The sequence below is a fragment of the Setaria viridis genome, chromosome 5 (assembly GCF_005286985.2).
Source record: "Setaria viridis chromosome 5, Setaria_viridis_v4.0, whole genome shotgun sequence".
Classification (NCBI taxonomy): domain Eukaryota; kingdom Viridiplantae; phylum Streptophyta; class Magnoliopsida; order Poales; family Poaceae; genus Setaria; species Setaria viridis.
In genome coordinates, this window is record NC_048267.2 from 34584536 (window position 1) to 34603569 (window position 19034).

Here is a 19034-nt window from a genome sequence, read left to right on the forward strand (position 1 = left end):
TTCCTCATTACACGGTCAACTAAATCACTAAAACTTGGAGGACCATCGAAGAATTCAATTGACTCATTCATATTCTCTGACTCCCCATTTTGTTTCACAACACCACCATCAAAAAATCGAACTAAACGATCCATCTACAAAATACAAACATTTCACCATGTCATATACACTACACATTGCACATATTCGACATATCAACTACACACATTACATATATTGGACAAATTGCAAACAAAAAATACACATATACATTGCACTATACGATTCAATGAATACATACCTAAATCGACAAGTTCTACACGTCAATATCGCGGGCAGAGACTCAATTGCGTATGAACTACGTATCATCTAACACAAAACACCATTGCATTTCATTCAAAATTCAAATCACTAACCTAACCCTAAGTCACCTAAACATCCTCCGATCTACCAAATGCAACGGTAAAACACGAGCAGCTTCTCTTTAGTGCCTTTCGTGATTGTGGTGGTATGAACTGTCATCCTACTTTCAGATACTGAATAGTTCAAAGGTTATTAAATTAGCCAGCTCTTTTCACCAATCTTTCTTGAGATATTGGTTAAATTATTGATCTTTGTTGACACAGGCATCATGTAGGATCCTAGCCATGGTCGCTTCACTCCCGATTGCCCAACTTCTTTTTTTCCACATTCTTCTTATCAAGAAGGTAAGTTCTGATACATTTCCCTTTTGTCTAATTGTATTTAGCTTTGAACAATAATATCCTTGTTAACGATATGAGTATATATGTCTTGAACAAGCTCATGCACATCACAGTTTTGGTTAAGTCTAGAATCGGTTTTCAAAGTTATGTCGTAGTTACATAACTCTAATGTGGTAATCTGTCTATTTGCAGTGAGAGTTTGTATGAAGACTATGAGTTTGACCAGTGGCAGCTTGTAGCACTAGTTCCTTCTAAGTTGTTTTTCATAGCAGGCAGGAAGACTTACACGGCTTGTAGAGCTTGGTTGCTTCTTGATCTACCTTGGTGGCTCAAAATTGGTTGAATGAATCTGGTCCTGTTCAGTTTTTTTACATGTCATGTCATATTGATAAAACTAATCATAAACTTTATCGTTACAGATGAGATTGAACTTACTAGATTGAATGGGAGAGATGTAATTGGATCAATTAGCGCAAGTGGTGCATGCTCCTTATGTTGCGCAGGTGGTGTATGGTCCTGCTCTTGTGTGTCAGGATTGATGGGTGGCACCGAAGAAGTAGCTCCGTCCACATCCATGGTGGCTGAGTTGTCTAATGTGGAGCAAGATGGTAAACTGCCGCTGCCTGCTACCTTCCTACCGCTGCAGCTGCCTTCTACCCTTCCTGGCTGCTGCAAGATTGACAAGCCAGAGAAGGCCAGAGATGTCCATGTGAACCAAGATTGTTGTCCGTGTGAAGCAAGATTGTTTTTATTATCTCACGTCAAGTGTTATTTTAAATTAGGTGCTGTGATATCCTCACGTGAAGAGTTAGTTTAAATTACGTGCTGTGATATCCTCACGTGAAGAGTTAGTTTACATTACGTGCTGTCGCTGACCGGCCCGTATCGTATCATTAATTAATAAACTAGTCCACATCGATCCCCGCGAGATACGATGGCCCCGCCACACACGCTCCCCTGGCTTCCTCCTGTCGCGGCGCACTCCCTGTACGACGTGGCCTCAACGCGACGCAGCTTTCTTTCCCCGGCACAGGGGCACCACAGATAAGGGACCTGTTCGCTTCAGCTTATAAGCCGGCTGAAAAGCTGAAACGGCTGATTTGTTGTGAGAGAAAAATACTGTTTGGTGGCTGATAAGCCGACTGAATAAGCGGAAGCGAACAGGCCCCAAGATTGTCCCCTGCCACGAATCTCTCCGGGGTTCGTAAGTAAGTACTATAGCGTCTGCTCCATCAGCTGGAAGTACATTGCTGAACGATTCAAGAATCAGAACACAAGAAACACGCGCAGACGCTGTACTCGCTACCATGGCCGTATAGCCAGTTAACTGCAGCCTGCAGGCCTACTCGGCACAGAGCTGACCTCCATCCTGGAGATGCTGTTCCTCTTCCGATCCTCGGGAGGCAAACGGCTGAAGGCCAACGAGAACCGATGAAGGGTACAACATGGGTCGGATGAAGGGTACAAATAAATTTATTAATGCACATGTAATAAATGTACTCTAGTATCCCAGTGGATTAGGCAGTGGGTTTTGGCTTAAAAGAGCATGGGTTCGATCTCCTTGACGAATTTTTTTAAGTCGCCATTTTTTTTAACTTTTTTATTTTGCAATATTTATCCTTACTTTAGTATATAAACACTCAATAATTTTGCATAGCCAAAATCATTAGTAATTTTTTGGAATGTTACCATTTTTTTGTAAATTCATGTAATTTCAAAATTATGAGCTTAAGTTTGTATATAGGTTTTCGAAGGTGGCATGTACCACATTTTGCTCCCGACAGCTACTTGACATGTCACTATGTCAGTCAAAACTGTTTGGCACCTTTGGCCTGTCATTCATTTGCCTATGTCTCATGTTCCTCTACATGGCATTGTAGGTAGTACGCAATACCACCACCAAAAGTGAGATTAGACCAGTAGCACCTTGTTAGCCCATTTGACTTGCCATGCAATTGTCTATGTACCATGTTCCCCTACATGGCCATACATGTACTCTTGAAGACCACAAGTCACAAAGCACGCACCTTCATCTAACATGAACATAATGACACAAACTACATGGATTATGAAACTATATCATGGTTTTTGAATTATGACACAAACTATAAGGTCATCAATAAAGTTTTCATGTAAGTTTAAAAATTGAAACAAAGTATATCATTGTTTTTGAATTATGAAACTTAAATTGTCACAAACTATTTTCTTTTTTATATTATCATAAATTATAAACTTTATAGATGGTGTTACATGCAATAATATAGTTGTCAGTTTATTTCGCCCGTACTTGGCCGAATTTGAGAAACGGCCCGGCCCAACAACACCTCATGCCTCTACGAACCCTACGATCCCTTCCGCCCGACTCATTCCGCCCTCACCCCCTCATTCACGCCGCCCCCGTTCCATTCTGGATCGCGCCGCCCCCTCACCCCGCATCGCACCGCACCCGCGCATGCCGGGGAAGGGCTCGCGCCGGTCTCCCTCGACTCGCTCACCTGGGAGCCCGACCCCAAGCAGCAGCAGTAGCTCTGCCGCCGGCGCCGACCAGGCAGACGACCTCAGGCGGCTCCGCACCAGCGTCCAGGACTCCACGGGCAAGGCCAAGTACGCACCCTTCCCAGCTCGCCGCCCTCCTGTGTGTTATCCCCTCCCCGGGCAAGGACAAGGTCAGGATGCTTAATGTGTGTTTCGTGAATTCTTTGTTTGCAGACTTGTTTGCGATAATGAGCATGTAACACACTGAATAGCAGTACACTTAAATTGTAGGAACTAAAACTGAAGATAACTTTTTAAATTGTAAGAGTCGAACTAGATCTCAGGGGATCCCTTCATAGTCTGCTCCTCATTGAAGACCGAGTTCACCAGTATAGCTGCAAGCTTAGATCTAAACTCATCAATAAGGTATCGTGTGAAGCCTTTTTGTAGTCTGTAACCATTCCAGTGCTCCATGTACTTGAGCATGAATAGGCCGGATGATGTCCTGTCCTCCTGTTGCAGTAATCCACCGAGCATGTCGATGTCCCAGGTCTTGATATTAAAATCCTTCCACCGATGGTAGTCCTCCTTCTCGTCGTTTTGAATGATCTCCAAATAACAGTGCAAGCCTTCAACCTATTTCATATAATGTTATTTCATAATGTGCAATCAAAATGGAACAGTACAAAGCATACTTAAACCTCACCATATTCCTGACTTGTTGCACTATTTTTGCAACGAATTGTTTGTCGGAGTTCAATACTTGTACAGTTCGCAAATAAGCGTTCACTACCATCAAGAACCAGTGTGTCTGCACACGCATTGGGAGAAATACCTACAAATGTTGTAGTCAGTATTGAACGCATGAAAGTATTGACTAGCAGTTAAGTAAATATGTCCTACCATTTCATGACTGACGTATTTAAATGCAACTGCGCGCCTGTGCATTTTTTCTTCTTCACATAGCTCAGCCTCATGTCTCTGTGTGTACTGGAACCTTGCAGGAATGTGCGTGTTCTCCAGGTAAACATTGGTGAACATCCGTTTGTCGTCCGGGATCTTCCCCCACATGTCATGTATGCGTGCATCTACTATCTGCATGATACAATAATTATCTGCATGAGCTTGCCTATCTAATTACTAATTAAAGTTTTGATGCATCATTATTTTATTGTAGCTGGGGGTGCCAACTGACATAGAGCAATATAATACAGAAGCAACAGAACCATTAATTGATCAGGACAGTAAGAACAAGGTACTTAAATGACACTCCACTTCACATCTTAATGTTGGTATCTTAAACAACAAGTAAATGAACAATGTTTAAGGACAGACCTTGTCATCTAAACATTTTTTGAAAGAGTCGTAGTCATACTTTATAGTCAAAGTGTGAATCTCCTTTCTTGTTAATACAATACCCTTTATTTTGATAATGATATCGTCATCTTCTTGTTAATACAATACCCTTTATTTTGATAAGGATATCGTCATCGTTGCCTCTGTTTATATTCATAACTTGAAGAAATTCATCCATGAAACAGCTGAACTCTGCAATCACATCATCACATAGTATCAGTTACCGATATGAATTAATGTCAAATGTTAGATTGGAAACACTTCATATTACCTTTCTTTACATCAGGTTTATCCGACTCGCCTCGCCTCCTTTTTGTGCTATCATAGGGACCTGGATTAGTATCATGATCATAGAACTTACTTACTTTTTCATCAATTGGCCTAGGTGCCTCTCCGACTGTGCTTGAAATCAGTCGCCCTTGTGCTACATTCTGTCGTGCCAAACCAAATTCGTTGATCTGCTCTTCAGGCTACAAGGTTGTGAGTAGGCAAGTCAAACTCACATGTAGGATTCAAAATTTATCAGTACGTACCTGGTTGTAGCACTTAATGTCAATCAGTGAACGTTGAATTGTGTGAAAGGCGCTAGTAATTTCTTTTACTTGTTGACAGGTTGAATCCTGTGCAGTTTTTAGGTAGTTGTAGTCTCTGTATTCCCGGGTATCCATGGCGTGTAATTTGGCCATTATGTCACCATAGGCCTTTGACACCTATAAAATTGTGATTAATTAAATCATAACGGTTTAAAATATGATGATGGCAACAAAAAGAGCAGAAAAAAATTGTACTAGCTTCCTTTCTATCTTGGGTGGATAGGTGAATGGGTCCTCAGTAAAGCTAACGATAGGGTCTTCATAATCTGATTCGTCATCAGTGTTATCCTCCAAGTGACCATTATAGATGGCCTGTACCCCATTGTTTCCCTAGGGTGAATGGATCTGATTAAAAAATTAGGACAAATATAATTTTTTTCCATGTCATGTTGTATTGATAAACTGATCATAAACTGTATTGTTGCAGGCAAGATTGAACTTACTGGATAGGATGGCGCAGGTGTAATTGGATCAAGTCGCGCAGGTGGGGCATGCTCCTTGTGTCGTGCGTCAGGTATATGGTTCTGCTCCATGTTGAGGAAATGGAGGCGTGAGGAGATGGAGGCGTGAGACAAATTCCCAGATGGGGGGTATTTATTTATCTAGGAATTTGTACTGTATGGATATCCGGATATCTCCTACCAATTTGAATCTGTTATCTTTACGTGTTAATTCTGTCTTGGAGATGATGGATAGAGTTAGTTTTCAAATTGAATATTTTATTGCACGTATGAATTCTCTATCTGTTAAGGTGTATAAAACGATGGGTAATTGTTGGGCACACCGTTGCGTACTAGTACTATGCAGGTTGGTGGTGAGATTAGGATTAGGAGCGGCTTCCAGAAGGATGGTCCAAATCGGTAGGCTTTTTGCATTTCGCAGGTACTAGTGCCGGCACTGACACCAAATTCGTTAAATTCGTTATATATAAAAATATGAAATAATTCAATAGTATGAAACGAACTCACCATTTAACTTGAATACATATGCTTTGCAAAAACAATTGCACTTTTGCACAATATATCATATATGTATATGCATCCTTACAAACAAGTACAAATTGCGCTTACATGAGGAGGCCGGGCTTTACATTACTCCTCTCTTTCTATTCTGAAAGTACAAGCAGCAATCATACAGGGAAAGGTAGGAAGGAGGCAGGAAAACAAGGCAAAGGTGGTGAAGCAGACGCAGGAGGACAACAACATCTCCACTAAAATAATTTACAACAGACCGGCTCATGCATGTATCTGTGTCAGCATCCAGTAATCCCCTGAACCAAACAAAAGCTCAATCATTGCTCCTGTGATTTGCACCTCCCACCAAACATGCTCCTTTTTCCGATCTTCTCATATCTTTCTTTCTCAGCATGTGCACAACACAGCAGAGGCAGGGAGATTGTGGCGTGCAATCTCTACTTTCTTTGTTGCCAGCGACCATATGCTCAATGTTGATCAGAAGATGCAACTCCAGCAAACATCACTTGCCAAAAGTCTTGCATTGCTTCAATATAAATATACTGCCAGCTCTGAAATTCACGACATAGTGGAGGGCTGGAGGCCTAGATGAAGCTTCGGCATTCCCATCACCATTTACCTTGACAGAGCAGTCAACTGTGGGCAGTGACAATGGAGCTCGAGATACCAATTTGGTCAGCGAGTGCATCACTTGGAATGCACACTACATTCTGGATTCTGGAGTGCGCATAATTTCAAGTACATAATTTATGGGATACATTGGAGCTGACTGTATCAGTCGCCTGCAAGCTTTGGATTCTTTGGAGACATAACCCGAACCTTAGTTGTAACAGCCCATCAGCGTTTTTCTTACCCTATCGACAACACGGTTCCAGTTAGTTGGACTGTTTGCCAGAGGGAATTCTTTGCTGTCATCCAGGAGGAATCTGTAGACCTCCCATTGACGCTCTGATGCTGACTGTCTCCCAATTTCAGCCTGAAATGAACAAGAATAAATACTAACTCACAATGAACTGACTTGCTACCTTCTAAAATTAGTTAGTTCTAGAATTCTTACAGAGAAAATGCAGATTCCAAGTGCTTTCAGAGCAAGAAGAGCATCATAGAATACGCGCGGTCGTCCCTTCCCGGATGGAGCATCTCAGACCTCAGGCGTGACCTCAGAACCTCCTGTTTCTCAGGATCAATAACCTTCTTGCCATCTACTTGTTTGACAAAAAGATCAACCTCTCGACAACCTTTATTACCTCACCCTTTCTTGTCTGATCTGAATCGCCCATAAAATATCTGAGACAGTACCAAATCATGATATAAGATAATACACAAGTCAATTGAACTCTATAAAAGTATGATCATGAACAGAGCTCCAGTTACCTGAATGTTGCAGTCCTTCATTGTTCTCAAGATGTCATCCTAACTACTGTGCACATCTTTCTGTTGCAGGTAGAACATGAAACATCCTAACTCTGGAAACAAAAACCAAACACCTACATGCCCGATGGCATAAATAAAAAATTTAACTATCTAACCTACACATTTTCAAACAGTTTCCCAGAATTCATGGCTTGCCTTCCACCTCTTGTTGGATCGCGGAGCACCTTTCGAAACAATCTTCACTGGATCAAGTACTTTGGTGCCACCAGGCTGGTTGGCTGCTGAGAATGAGCCGGCAAAGGCCCAAATGTCGTTTCCTCTTCCATCCCTTGCTCATGCGTGTCTTCTTTCAAAATATCATCAAGTAACTTCATTACCCTCTCCGTCTCACCTTGGCTCCTAGAAACTTTGAATAAAGCACGATTGCCCTTTGAGCGAAGGGAATGGTAACGATCCATTTGTTCAGTCCAAACATGCGTGTTGGTACGCATCTCCGTTGGGAAAGCACTCTTCGCATTCATAGTCCACCTCACGTAAACACAACAAGGAGGGATGCTCTCTATACGAGAATACTTCATGACATAGAAAGTATGTGCACATGGAATTCCTTCCCGCTCCAGCTTCTGGCAATGGCATCTAGCATCAACCAACGATGACCCAAAGGTACAAGTCACGTGAAACCAACGCTTGTTGTTGCCTTGCAATGAAACCTCATACCTCAAACATCCATTCTGCAATGTCACCTCTGTCACCGACCAATTACTTGATTTTTTTATCTGGAAGCTCACTTTCTGGAAAATAGTTGGTGTGAAGATCTACGCAACACTTTTCTCAAGAACATCAGCAGAAACCTTAGTGAATGGGATAGAACATAGAGCCTTCGCATCAAGCTCAATCTCATTCCGACGAATGCGTGATAGGCAAAACTCGTAATGCTCCATTAAATCAACCAAGGACATCTTTCGGTCTAAATGGTTGTGAAGCCTTGAGTTCAGACTCTCGCTCCTCTGATTGCTTTGCATGCCCAAGAAATGTCTCCCTCTTGTGAATGTGGCAGCCCACTTCCTTCTAAGTTCGTACATCCTATTTACCCATAGGTTATCTTCTTTGATATTATGGGTACCTCTAAACTCTCTCCAAAGCCTATCAGATTCACCCTCCTCCATTGCATGGTATATGAACTTCCTGAAATCCTTGAGCTTCAAACCACGGAACCGTTTCAGCATGTTCTGCTCTATGTGCCAACTGCACAATCTATGATCTGCATCAGGCATGACAATCTCAATAGCTCTCATCATCGCTGCGTCCCCATCAGTGATTAAGGATTTTGGATGCTTCTGGTGCATCACCTCCAGTAAAGCCTCGAGGAGCCACACATATGACAAGATAGTTTCATCCGATAAAATACCGCAGCTAAAGACAACTGTGCTTCGATGATGGTTAACTCCTATAAAAGGGACAAACGGAAGATTGTACCGGTTCACTCGGTAAGTGCTGTCGAATACAACGACGTCTCCGAAAACACCATAGTCTATCTGCGACTGTGCATCCGACCAAAATAGGTTCTTCAACCTGCCTTGTGCATCCACACTAAATGTGAAAAAGAACTCCGGATCTTTCTCTTGCATCTGACGCATATGATTCAACACAAATTCTACATCGCTTCCTTCAACCTTTCCCTTCTTGTACCTTGAAAAGAAATTGTACAAGTCCTGCGAAAGAAATCCAGTCTCCCCTGGACCACCGTGGCTGGCCTCCATTACGTCCATGATCTGAAATGGACGCAGCCCACCTAGTCCCAGCTCTACTGCCTCCACTTTCTGAGGATCATTAAGCCCTCAATGAGACCGCAAAACAAAAACATGCTCTGGTTTTGCAAGGGCATGTGTATGGACATCCACAAAGTCCTTCACATACCAGATGCCAATACTTTCACTCCACTCCACATCAAGCCTAGCCGTGCATCCACAACGGGTGAGGGCACGCGGCTGTCTTTTTTTATCCATCCTTTCAAAGTACTTAACAGATCTATATCCTTCACAGGAGCACATGAGTCTTCTCCATATCACCTCTTTGGTGCCTGTCTTGTACCTAACTCTGCCCTTTCTGATATTGAACCCTTTATGGTATGCATAATCATTGTAAAACTCATAGAAATCTTCCTCCCTCGTAAAAGTCTGATCTACAATACACTTATATTCTTTAGTTTCCTCCAGGCTAACGTACCCTCCTGCCTCCATTACGGTAACCTACAACAAAAAAATTACAGGTATTACAACCATTTCAAAGAAAACCTTCGTATCAACATAGGACAGAACTGAAGTTCTTCATCCCAACCTAACTAACAAAGCTTACCACATCTGCAATTGCAGGTTAATATTAAAATAATCACCAGCAATTAGCTAAGCAATACACCGTCTGACCTAACCAATGCTGGAAATGATGGCCTTTGTGGTGGTAACCCTCAACTGAAATTGCCACCCTGCTCTAACCACTCCAGGAATAAGCCATTGTAAAAACTTGCCATAATAGTTGCCATATGCAGTGGTTGTGTTTTTGTTGCATTTTAGAATTTGCACTGTCTTCATTATACAGAAAGAATAAAAAAATAAAAGCAAACCAACAGAGCTCAGTCATTGGTGAACAACACATGAGGGTATCTTATGCTGAATTGGCCCACGCAACTAATGATTTTTCATCTGATAACCTCATTGGGGCTGGGAGCTTTAGTCCAGTTGTGGTTCCATTTGCTACAGCTCTCTAATCTCTTCTAATAAAAGTTTGCAGTGCTAGGTTTTATGTAAGTTAAAGCTTTGTTGCTATTTCTCTCGCTTAAATAAGTACAAGTTCAATGAAACTCTGTTTTCTAGAGTAGGCCAGGAAATAGCTGAAACTTGTAAATTCCTAATAAGGGAAAAATAAATAAGCTATTTCACACTTATTTGTAAATAAATATAACAAAGAATTTCATAGTTGCATAAATGAATACTGCAAGAAACATTTATTACATACCCAAATTCTTGGAAAGGTTGCTTTCTTACAAAATAAGACCTCCTGGAATTGTTACCGGAGATGTGGGACATGGGGGAGTGGCGGCGTGTGGGAGAAGGGCGTGGCAGCGTGCGGGCGATGCCGGCGAGACGGCGGTGGCGGTGGCTGAGCGGTGGCGGCACGACAGGCAGGGCGGCGCGAAGGCGTGGCAGCGCGAGGGCGTGGCGGCGCGACCGGCGGGGGTGACGTGCGGGAGGTGGCGGCACGGCGTGCGGGATGGGGCAGGGCGGCGTTTGGGCGGGGTCGGGGCGGCGTGCCGGCAGTAGGAAACTGGCGGCGCGTGGGGAAAGGGTGCGGCCGGTGGCGGCGCGGCGTGCGGGCAGGGGCGGAGCGGCGTGCCCGCGACGGGAGACCGGCGGCGTGGCGTGCTGGCGGGGGCGGAGTGGCGTGCCCGGGACGGGAGACCGGCGGCGCGGCGTGCGGGCGGGGGCGGAGCGGCGTGCCCGCGACGGGAGACCGGCGGCGCGGCGTGCGGGCGGGGGCGGAGCGGCGTGCCCGCGACGGGAGAACGGCGGCGCGTGGGGAATGGATCGCGGGGGACTGGCGTGCGGGGAAAATGACCGGCAGAAAAAATATTCTCCGAATAATATATACCGCGCTAATTACAATTTTACCCATACCAAAAAAGGACTTATACTCTATACTACCAACTGGTAGTATTGTCCACCGTAAAAGAGCTACGCTGGCTAGCCCGGTGGCCGTGGGGAACAGGGGGAAAGGGTTGTGGACCCTCATTATCCTCGTTCTTTGGGAGATCTGGCTAGAGAGAAATCGAAGGGTCTTCCAACACAAAGACAGCACGGTTACCCAGATAACCGACAGCATCAAGAACCAAGCTGCGACGTGGGTCGCTGCGGGAGCTAAACACTTGGGGGACTTTCTCTCAGGTTGAGTGTTCCGTTTTGTACTAGTTGTCATAGCGGAGTTCTGCCTCTCCGTTTCGGGGATGCGAGTGTACAGCTTGTATAGTACGTCTGTATACGGCCCGTTGGGCTTTTCCTCTCTTTTAATATAGCAGCAGCTCTCCTGCTGGCTCGTTTCAAAAAAAACTTTTATTTAGTTAACAGACGAATGTGAGAGAAGTGAGAGCGTTAAAAAAAAAAGCAAAACAGCAAAACGAAAATTTGGGCCTATCCTCCATTGCAAGCATTAACGAATTGGTAAAGTTAATAGGAGGGTCAACATATCCACCGTGTTAACATGACACGAGTACTCTCTAGAGCATGGTATTGTTTATCAACTACATTATATTCTAGAAGTATTTCGGGGTAACATGGAGATTGTGGTGCTTGTACGTCCTCGCTCTCCAACTACTCCTACTTCGCTGAACAACCCATGCTCTTGTATCTGCCAGCACGCAGCACAATTTAATAGCACATCTTTTAGAACGCACAGACAAAGGCACGTCCAATGGAGCCGGCAGCTGGTGGAGGGCAGCAGGCAAGGCGACGACCTGCCCTCCTCGCCCTCCTCTCCACGTCGCTGCTCCTCAACGCCGTCTTCCTCGCGCACCACTTGTTCCGGCCGTCCCGGGTTCTCAGCGCGGTCGGCGACGGCGGTGGCAGCAGCTGCGGGCTGAGCTGGACGCTGCAGGCGGCTAGGGAGGCCGAGGCGGTGGCCGCCGTTGACTGCTCGGGTCACGGCCAGGTGTTCTTGGATGGCGTCGCCGGCGAGGATGGGCGGCCCGGGTGCGAGTGCAACGCCTGCTTCGCCGGGCGGGACTGCTCCCTCCACACGCCCAACTGCACCGCCGACGCCGACAGGTACGCGATCCCGGCGTGAATTAATCGATCGGCCTCTACTCTGTACCTTATGTCTTGGTGTGCAAATGTTGGGAAGTGATCATGTCTAATCCTAGCTCCGACACGGCGATGAGACGATTAATCCTAAAACCTCGTCTATTAATCCTGTTCTCTGTGTCTAATTCTGGTCCTGGTCCTGGTCCTTTTGTGTCGCGTTCGTACTCGGCCGCATCGCAGACCATGACGCTTTGCGTGCCTGCTTCCTGGCCCTGCATCTGACTGCTGTCGCCGGTCCTGTTCTCATCCTGTGCACGATTCGATCAGCGGGAACCCGTTGTTCCTGGAGCCATACTGGCGGCGGCACGCGGCCGCCAGCGCCGTTGTGATCTCCGGGTGGCACCGCATGAGCTACATCGCCACTGGCATTGAAAAAATGTTCCAATCCGTGGAGCTCGAGCGCCAGATCCGGCGCCTGCACAGGGCCGTCGGCAACGCCGTCGTCGACGACAAGCACGTGGTCTTCGCCGCCGGCTCCATACAGCTCATCAACGCGCTCGTGCACGCGCTCTCCCCGGACGCCAACGCCGCCTCGCCGCCGGCCCGTGTGGTCGCCACCGCGCCGTATTACCCGGTAAGCCGGCCTCTCTCCACATATATTCAGAGATGGGGTCAATCGAACAAGTCATCGTTGAATCTCTACAACCATTGATCGATTGTGCAGATTTACAGGACACAGACGAAGATGTTCGACGGCCGCGAGTACAGATGGGGCGGGACCACGGCTCTGTGGGTCAACGCGTCGCGGAACTCCACCGATGGCTTCATCGAGTTCGTCACGTCGCCCAACAACCCGGACGCCCAGCTCTACGAGCCCGTCCTCGGCGGCTCGGCCCCGGTGATCGTCGACCACGCCTACTACTGGCCGCACTTCACGCACATCCCGGCGCCGGCCGACGAGGATGTCATGATGTTCACCATGTCCAAGCCCTCCGGGCACGCCGGCAGCAGATTCGGGTTCGTCGCGTAGCAAGCATGGTTCACGAATTATATAATTGTATAGAGACGACAGAGAGAGGCAATGACACATCTCCTGTGCGTGCATTACGCAGGTGGGCACTGATCAGGGACGAGAACGTGGCCAAGAGGGCCAACGATTACGTGCAGAACAGCATCATGGGCGCGTCCCGGGATACCCAGCTGCGGATGCTGGGGATCGTGAAGATCATGCTGGCCAATCTGCACGGCAAGGAGGACATCTTCGCCTTCGGGCACGACGTGATGAGAACCAGATGGCGCAGGCTGAACGCCGTCGTGTCGCGCTCCCGCCGCATCTCGCTGCAGAGGATGGCTCCCGAGTACTGCACCTACTTCAAGCGGATCAGAGAGCCATCGCCAGGTCAGCAGCAACTCAATTTTTTTTATATCTACATCGCATCTCAAAGCATTTTCTATTGAACTTCTTGGCTCTTGCAACTGTACTCGGTGGACAGGCTATGCATGGGTGAAGTGTGAGATGGAGGAAGACGACGACTGCTACGAGGCGCTGCTGAAGGCAAAGATCATCACACGTTCAGGCGCTCGCTTCGAAGCTAGCAGCCGGTACACGAGGTTGAGCCTCCTCAAGACGGATGACGACTTCGAAGTCCTCATGGAGAGGGTTACGGATCTTGTCAATGCCGAGAATTACGACGAGCCTGCCTCGAGCTCCACGACTTTGGTAATGTAAAGGGAACTTCCATGGACCATGGGCACCCAAAAGTGCCGGAACGTTCAATCCAGAAAATAACTGTCTCTCTGCTTAACCTGGAGAGTAACTGGGAACATATTGCAGATGTTTTTCTTACGTTTGGAAACTCGACGATTCAGGTAGTGTGAAAAACGCGTCCCAAAGGTGGATTGAGTACTTCACTCGAAAGATCTGCATTGCCTGACACATCACTCTGCTGGCTGGACCGTTGGATACGTTACGGCCGGTGACAGCCTAATTCCAATTGTGCCTGTCCATTCATCTTTTGGAGATTATTATCTCCACAGTCACTCACCGCCCCCCCCCCCCCCCCCCCCCCCCCCCAAAGAAAATCAAACGGTAAAAACGATAAGGACCGAGAGGCACGCGAGTGGTGACAACCGCGGGCCGCCTGATAGCGACAGCTTCGCCGAGCCTTCGTCTATCATGGATGGTCGCTCTCGCAAGAGCTATTAATGGTAGTAGTGGTATGGCGGCGTACAGATACGCTTCGATCGAGCGATGAGAAGAATCCATGGGATTCTCTCACGCTCCCGCGATGCCTTTCCAGTTTCCATGGGAAGACGACGTAGCGGTTGAGAATCCCGTTGCCTGCACGGCTGCACTGCATATGGGTACAAGGCGGACGCAGGCGTCGCCGTCGATGCACGATCCAACATCTGAACATCATCACCAAGCGCTGGGGCCCACGAGACGAGGCAAGATCCGTTTCACACAAGGTAGTTTTCATGTGACACCGACTCCTTGTTGGATCGGGAGTAGTGCGTGATACTCTGGCTCTTCGAGATTTGTCCGCTGGAGTCTGCAGCACGGGAAGGAACACTGTCCATGTCAGTACTCATGTGGTTGTGACACGAACACCATCACGCCTGACGGTTACCTGAGCTTGCTTAGGCCTGTTTGGGAGCACTTCACTTCACCAAAAATCACTCCAGACCAACTCCAAAAAAATCGCATCCAAACGTGTTCGGCTCCAGCAAATCCGGCTCCAGAAAAAACGTGGAGCAGGGGGTAGATCCACGTTTTTGGTGGAGTACCTCAAGGGGTGCTCCAAAAACCTTGAATACAGACCTCGTCGTGGAGTTCGTAGTTATTTACCCACCATGCCATCCGTTACACAGTACCCCTTCGTTTCCAGTCAAAAGAAAAGCAGACCCATCCGCTACTCATCTGTACTCATCTCCTGCGCCCGAAATACCTCCGCCGACCGCCACCGGCGAGATGGACGCGGACGGAGGCGATTTTCTGGGCGGCGCGGCGAGGGAGACGGCTGCCGGCCTGGGCGCCATGCCGACGGAGTCCCCCGCTGGCCTGGCCGCCGCGGAGATGGAAGGGGCGGCCCCCGCCGGCCTGGCCGCCGCGCCGCGGGCGGCCCCTACCGGCCTGGGCGGCGCCTCGCGGGCGGCCCCCGCCGGCCTGGACGGCGCCTCGCGGGCGGCACCCGCCGGCCTGGCCGCGGCGCCTCGGGCGGACCCCTTCCTTTCCTCGGCTCATCCTCAGGGCACAATTTTGGTAGGGGCCCATGCCGCCCAGAGGTTGCTTGCCGGCGCCGCCGGCCAGGGGAACTTGGGCGGCGCGGCCTGGGCCGGCATCGCCGCGCAGGAAGGGCCCCTCGGCGCCGTCGGTCAAGGGCCCCTGGGCGTCGACGGTGAAGGGCCCCTCGGCGCCGGCGGTCAAGGGCCCTTGGGCGCCCGCACCAGGGGGGGTTGGGGGGCGAGGAAGAAGGCGATGGGGAGATGGCTAGCGGCGGATGAGGTGGCCTGGGCAGCGGCGCAAGAGGTGGTCTGGGCGGCGGCGCAAGAGGTGTACTGGGCAGCGGCGCAAGAGGTATAGGTCGCAGGGGCGCCGCAGCCATGTCAGGCACCAGGGGTCGTGGCCGTGTTAGCTAGGGCGGCGGCCGTGACCGTGGCCGTGTGGCCGAGCTTGGCAGCGACGATGTGGCCGGGCTAGGCGGCGAGCCCATCGGCCAGGATGTTGCCGCCGCCGCTGCACAACACTCAGGTGTGAAGAAGACATCAAAGAGAAAAGCTTCTGACACGGTAATGGTTTCTTGTGTTCCTTTGTTGTGTTGCACTTGATGGCACTCATATCCGTGTTGCTCTTTCACCTGATGAGCAAGTGAGATATATTGGAAAGACCGGGGTAGCCACTCAAAATGTACTAGCGGTATGCGACTTTGACATGCGTTTCACTTATGTTTCCACGGGACAACCTGGAGTTATGCATGATACAAGTGTGTTGTACAATGCACTCAGAGTGGATGAAGAATTTTTTCCACATCCTCCACAAGGTAACATGTGTTCAATTTGATATACGAATGTGATTAACATGTAGCATTAATCCATAACTCATATTATTTTTTTATGAATATAGGCAAATACTACGTTGTGGATGCGGGATATCCTAATCGTCCTGGCTACCTCACTCCTTACAAGGGTGAAAGGTATCATTTACCGGAATGGCATAGAGGTATTGAACCTAAGACGCCTATGGAAAGGTTCAATCGGGTTCACTCATCTATCCGCAATGTGATTGAGCGATCTTTTGGATTATTAAAAATGAAGTGGCAAATTCTTTGGAAGATGCCACCATATCCCATGTACAAGCAAAAGATGATTGTTGTGGCTACCATGGTCCTTCACAATTTCATTCGTGAGCATGGAGGTCAAGATGAAGACTTTGCTCGGTTTGATCGTGATCCTAATTTTGTTCCTACAATACCGGAAAGATATAACAAATATGCAGTTTCGCAAGCGGCGTCAGATGGGTCAACTTCCGCACTCAACGCGCCAACTATGGATGTCTTTCGTGATGAGCTAGCCACCGCACTCTCTCTTGCTTGGAACTAGTTTGTATTGGAAAGATTGATTTTGTACCGTATTTGTTGGGACCTTTCATTCGGTACAACGTTATTTGGTTCAATTTTTTTTCCCATGGGTTCAATATTTTTTACCATGGGAAAAAAATGAAGAAAGTATTGTACGCTATTTTACTGTAGCAGCGGAAAAAAAACTCAAAACAACACGAACGGTACTGACGGTCCGGTTACTGTAGCACGCCCGGTTACCGTAGCACGCGCGGTTACTGTAGCAGCGGGAAAAAAAATGTAAACAATGCTAAACTCAACCGATCCAACCACCAAGGGCAAAATAGAACATTCCCACCAAAAACTCATATTCCTGGAGCTGGAGCACAACAGTATGCCAAACACGTTCAACAACTCCATATTTTTCTGGAGTTGGTGGAGTGGAGCTACAAAAGTGTGGAGCTGGTGGAGTGGAGCTGATTTCTGAAAGGTGGAGTGCTGCCAAACACCCCCTAAATTATCATGCTCCCAAGATGAACCCGCCTGTACGTAGCCAAGGACACACACCGATACACGCGCACACACCCAATGGAACCGGCAGCCGGTGGAGGGCACCAGGCGAGACGGCGACCTGCCGGCCTCATCGGCCTCCATGCGCTCCTCTGCTTATCGCTGCTCCTTAACGCGCTCCTCCTCGCGCACCACTTCCTTCCGCCGTCGCGGTTGCTCGAACACGACGGCGGAGGCAGCAGTGGCTGCGGGCTGAGCTGGGCGCTGCGGGCGGCTAGGGAGGCCGAGGCGGCGGCCGCCGTCGACTGCTCGGGCCACGGGCAGGTGTTCCTGGATGGCGTCGCCGGCGAGGACGGGCGGCCCGGCTGCGAGTGCAACGCCTGCTTCGCCGGGCCGGACTGCTCCCTACGCACCCCCGACTGCACCGCCGACGCCAACAGGTACGCGACCCGGCGTCGTCACGGCGCCTTCCCGTTGTCTTAGGCTCTTAGCTATGGCTTCCATCAAGAGTAGGAGAGTTTGCAACTGATGCCATGAGTGGAGGTCCGGCGTTGGCTCGGGAAGCAGTAGTGCTAAAAAGGAAGATGACCCTGCGTCGACATGCACGATGCGCTGGTTACTTGGTTGAGATTTTTAGGTCTGGGTTCACTGACTTAAATTTAAGCACCCGTCACATCGAATGTTTAGATACTAATTAGGAGTATTAAATGTAGACTATTTACAAAACCGATTACATAAATGGAGGCTAAACGGCGAGACGAATCTATTAAGCCTAATTAGTCCATGATTTGACAATGTGTTGCTACAGTAAACATTTGCTAATGATGGATTAATTAGGCTTAATAGATTCGTCTCGCCGTTTAGCTAGCAACACATTGTCAAATCATGGACTAATTAGGCTTAATAGATTCATCTCGCCGTTTAGCCTCCACTTATGTAATGAGTTTTGTAAATAGTCTACGTTTAATACTCCTAATTAGTATCTAAACATTCGATGTGACACGTGCTAAAAATAAGCAAAAGTAACCAAACGGGCCCTTAATGTTCCATTGGGAAGCAATCATGCCTAATCCTAGCCCCGCCATGGAGATGAGCCGATTAACCTATACTAGTCCATCAACCCGTGCTCCCGCACGGGCTAATGTTTTTAGAAACTATTGTATTTGAAAATTATTTAAAAATTAAACTTCTAACTAATAATCAAAATTGTTTACCTACTACTCTCTTATTTTTCAATACTTCAACATAATACTTATATAGATATGTACCTATTTTTATCCAGTTGTAATTGATTTTTAATTAATAATTACTCTATGCACATTTTCATCCATATTCGTACTTATTTCATTTTGTATCACACCTCCAATCCTCCATACATTATGTTTAGCATAGAAATCAATATGTTTCATCGATTCCTCACCTACATGTATAAATGGTCTAAATGGTGGCACTCATCATGTGTATATACTTTAACTTAGTATTTTTATATTAACAATGACATAAATAGGTAATTTGGAATCATATATTAGTTTACTTCTTGACATTTCTGTATCATACACATGAAGATAATTAGATTAATATTTAGGTGTTTACTTTAGGTTATTTTTAATAACGACACACGTGGATAACATAGATAAAATTTTATAATGACATTTTAAGTTATGCTTTATAATAATGTGTATTAGTAAATTGGATGAAGATTATGGGTTACTTTAGATTATTT

The 19034-nt window shown here is 47.3% G+C and overlaps 1 protein-coding gene and 2 pseudogenes across 1 annotated transcript; 1 reads left to right on the forward strand and 2 right to left on the reverse strand.

The window, feature by feature from the left end:
* Positions 1–6103: 6103 nt before the first annotated feature.
* On the reverse strand, positions 6104–7476 carry LOC117856478 (ACT domain-containing protein ACR9-like; annotated as a pseudogene).
* Positions 7477–7694: 218 nt separating this feature from the next.
* On the reverse strand, positions 7695–9695 carry LOC140222891 (protein FAR1-RELATED SEQUENCE 5-like; annotated as a pseudogene).
* Positions 9696–11841: 2146 nt separating this feature from the next.
* LOC117858595 (alliin lyase) lies at positions 11842–14050 on the forward strand. The gene is made up of 5 exons (XM_034741695.2): positions 11842–12269; positions 12573–12879; positions 12970–13262; positions 13358–13644; positions 13739–14050. Exons 1-5 carry the CDS (start codon positions 11917–11919, stop codon positions 13972–13974), a joined length of 1476 nt encoding a protein of 491 aa, XP_034597586.1. The 5' UTR covers positions 11842–11916; the 3' UTR covers positions 13975–14050.
* The last annotated feature ends 4984 nt before the right edge of the window (positions 14051–19034 follow it).